Below are 3,821 nucleotides of genomic sequence, written 5' to 3'. Positions count from 1 at the left end.
TATGGATGGAGAAGTTGTGCAATAATTCAGAGTGATGCCACCGTTGGGATTCGAGGTGATAAGTTGCAAATTTCTAGGCTAACCAAAACAATGTGGGTGCTTCTCATGTGGTGTGGTAGGATGTCTTAAAAAGAATAGGACAGTAAGATGAGTAATTTACTTTTTTTGATTGCTTGATCAGATGGCCTTTGGACAAATGCATAACCATAAAAGATGGATAATTCAGAATATTGGTTATTAGGGAGAAAGGTGATAGAGATCTCATTTACGATGAGCCACACAATCTTTTCAAGAAAATAAAGTTCTTATGTGCTTTATATTAACTTGGTTTTTCTCTAATGATTTCTATCTGTTTGTATTGCAGGTTCTAAAATATAGTAAGCATTGTAGAGTCTGTGACAAATGCGTTGATGGCTTTGATCATCATTGCAGGGTGAGGGTTTTCTCCATTCACAACCTTATATGTTTTGTTATCTTGTAGTAATATGCAGTATTCATCTTTCCTTGTAGTGGATCAATAACTGCATAGGAAGAAAAAATTACAAAAGGTTCTTCATCCTCATGGTGTTTGCTCTTCTCTTGGTAAGCACAAATATTTCCTACCATTCCAATAGTTGTATTCATTAATCATAGTGATTGACACTATTTTCTTAGTGTAGATTTATCATCTGTGTGCATCAACTTAGAAGATACTATTTTCTTAGTACGTGAAGGACCTGATACATAGAATGCATTTTATGTCAGGTCCTTTTCATTCTGATTGACTATTGATTGGTCTCCATGCTTTGTGCACCTTGGGCCAGCTTATTCTGCAGTGGGCTGTTGGGATGCTTGTGCTGATACTGTGTTTTGTTGAGAGAAGGAGATTTTCTGCTGAAATTGTTTCAAAGCTGGGTAGTAGCTTTTCCTTGGCACCCTTTATCATTGTGGTGGTGAGTACTCAGAAGAGAAAATGAATGAAAATCACACATCATAATGAGGATTTTTCAAGGTTCTGATACTAATTTGATAATGTCTCTATAATGCAGGCTGTGTGCACTTTATTAGCCATGGTTGCTACTCTTCCAGTTGCACAACTTTTCTTCTTCCATATTCTTTTAATAAAAAAGGTACACTACTTTCATATTTCTACTTGTGACACAGCAAACACTACCAGTTACACAGCTCCTACATTTATATAAAACAAACCTATGTATCCGGTCAAATATCTCTATTTCAAGGAATATATCTTTTATATTTTCAAATTCTTTGCATTCATCCATACACTGAGCATTACTGAAACTTATTATCCAACTGAACTATTACAGCTTGTTATTTAACTGATAGATTTTCCATAGTGGAAAACAAATAGTAGAATTTGAACGATATGGTGTTGTTTATTCATCAATTCTGGAGAAAATTGACACTTTAACTAGCTCATGCTACTCTACATGGATGCGCTTACAGGGAATCAGCACCTATGATTACATTATTGCTTTGAGGAAGCAAGATCAGGAGCAGGAGCAACTTGCTGTTGGTGGGCAGCAAAGTCCGCAAATGTCCCAAGTGAGCTCTTTTACTGGACTAAGCAGCACCAGTTCTTTCAATCAATTCCATCGCGGTGCATGGTGTACTCCGCCAAGATTATTCCTTGAGGATCAGGTATCATACTTTCATTATTTAGAAAGTTATTGTGAATGTAATTTACCATGGTTAAGATTATTTTTGAAAAACCTTTTAATAAGATTTTTTTTATTGTACGAGGCAAATCCATTTAATTAAAAGTTTTTTTTTGGTAAAAAAGCCTAGTTGTAAATCTTTATCAGCACTTCATTCATTTCTCCTTATTCATCATTATCGTATTTTTGAATAAAAATTGAAATAACAAATGTAATCCACTTGCTTATTGTACACTTGGTTCAATGGTTAGCGAACTTAGGTGTGTGCTGTTTGAATTTTGTTTTCATGCATTGACCTCTTTAGATGATTTGTTTCTTGTGAACCTATTTTGAAAGATGCAATATATCTTTTAATATGGGTAGTTAATGTTGTTATAATTAACCCATTTTTATGGAATTTCGTGAACTAAGAATCTTGTAAACTGCATGCGATTTCTTATTCAAGCTCTCGCTGGAAAGCTAACCAAAATCAACTTAGTTGATCATTAGCTATTCATAAATTGAACTGCATTCACATTTCCATTGCCAACTTAATTCTGACTTCTGAGAATTTGATAGTAGGATAATGTCTACAGTTTGTTAATATATATATTTCCATGACGCATGGGTGTTGGAAGGGAATAGAATGTCGTCCTCGATTTTGGGACTGTGAATGTGTCATGTCAAGTTGAACTTTTACCTTGCTTCAGCTCAATTGTGTAAATAATTGTCAATCTCATGGTATAACTTAAGTTAGATTCTATTACAGAAATTCTAGTTCAAAATTAATGTCAATAGCACTCGTTGCTTTTTCACGTTCGTTTAAAAACAATTGAGTAAAATGCAGCAGAATATAAGTTAAGTAAAAACAATTGCTAACACAGTTTATTTTTACTTGGTTCGGAGTCTACAGCACTCCCGCTTGGTTAATATATATGCTTAGAACTTGTAAAGACAGGTCAAACATTAATATGCTTGGTTAATATATCCATCTACAGCACTCCCGCTTTTTCCTCTAAATATGATTTTCATTTAGCACATAACTAATGCCAATTTTTTTATTTTGATGCAGTGTTTAAGAGCTTGAGTAGAAGTTGGCCCTAAAGAAAACTTGTCAGTTACGATATAAACACACTTACGGTATGAATTACATGTATATATAACATTGACATATTATTTAGTACGAGATTTACATGTATGAAAGTTTTCATACAAAATTTCTTGATTGCCTACAACCCCAGGTGTGCTGATGACAAGTTGAAGAAGATGGCTCTAAGAGTGATAGCTGAAAGCCTTTCAGAAGAAGAGATTGCTGGACTTAAAGAAGCAATTCCATGCGATGGACACCAACAACAGCGGTTAGTCAATGATGAGGTTTTGTAAAACTTGTGTGTTTGAAAAATTATTGTCATGAAGTTAAGGATAACTTGTATGATACAAATTTAATTTGTGGATCAATATGTATACATTTTGTTTGTATAATATAAAGTTTTATTTATTTGTTAAATAGTCTTATTATAAAAATGATTGTGGTTGTGGATATTCAATTATATGTAAATTTTGAGTATTTTTATAATTTTGCTATTTAATTAAGAAAAACACTATTTTTTATAAATTTAAAAAGACAACGTTTTTAAGTAATAAAAGACAACGCTTAAAAAACAATGTCTTTGAGACCAACCACAACGCTTTTAAAGCGTTGTCTTTGATATGTGCATTTTTACAACAACATCTTTAACAACGCTTTTTAAGAACGAATAGACAACGCTTAAAAAGCGTTGTCTTTGTGACCAACCACAACGCTTTTAAAGCGTTGTCTTTGATATGTGCATTTTTACAACAGCATCTATAACAACGCTTTTTAAGAACGAAAAGACAACGCTTAAAAAGCGTTGTCTTTGTGACCAACCACAACGCTTTTAAAGCGTTGTCTTTGATATGACTTTCTACAACACCATCTACAACATCACTTTTTAAGTACATACGACAACGCCAAAAAAGCGTTGTTGTTTAGCTTTTTTCTTGTAGTGTAATTTCATGCTACCTAAGTGAGCCTATGCATGTTTCGGCCACCCTTAGTTGGTTGAGGATTTAGACCAAATTATGACTCATTATGTACTTTCCTTTGCCATGATATGAATTAGGAGAAGTTAACTCGTGATCCATGCATGATTATGTTTTCTT

General features: G+C 33.5%; 1 protein-coding gene across 1 annotated transcript; it reads left to right on the top strand.

Annotated features, from left to right (window-relative positions):
• Positions 1-497: 497 nt before the first annotated feature.
• LOC121972311 (probable protein S-acyltransferase 22) lies at positions 498-1,848 on the top strand. The gene is made up of 5 exons (XM_042523995.1): positions 498-582; positions 804-932; positions 1,029-1,109; positions 1,447-1,691; positions 1,806-1,848. Exons 1-5 carry the CDS (start codon positions 562-564, stop codon positions 1,846-1,848), a joined length of 519 nt encoding a protein of 172 aa, XP_042379929.1. The 5' UTR covers positions 498-561.
• Positions 1,849-3,821: the final 1,973 nt, after the last annotated feature.

The sequence above is a fragment of the Zingiber officinale genome, chromosome 4A (assembly GCF_018446385.1).
Source record: "Zingiber officinale cultivar Zhangliang chromosome 4A, Zo_v1.1, whole genome shotgun sequence".
Lineage (NCBI taxonomy): Eukaryota > Viridiplantae > Streptophyta > Magnoliopsida > Zingiberales > Zingiberaceae > Zingiber > Zingiber officinale.
Note: the sequence above shows the minus strand (reverse complement) of the source record. Positions and strands in the feature narration are given on the sequence as shown.

Excerpts from the sequence above, each read along its gene's own strand:
- LOC121972311 (XM_042523995.1), top strand. The coding sequence starts at position 562 with ATGGTGTTTGCTCTTCTCTTG. Across the intron at positions 583-803 it reads TGGTGTTTGCTCTTCTCTTG|CTTATTCTGCAGTGGGCTGT; the intron begins GTAAGCACAAAT and ends ACCTTGGGCCAG. Across the intron at positions 1,692-1,805 it reads TGTGAATGTAATTTACCATG|CACTTCATTCATTTCTCCTT; the intron begins GTTAAGATTATT and ends AATCTTTATCAG.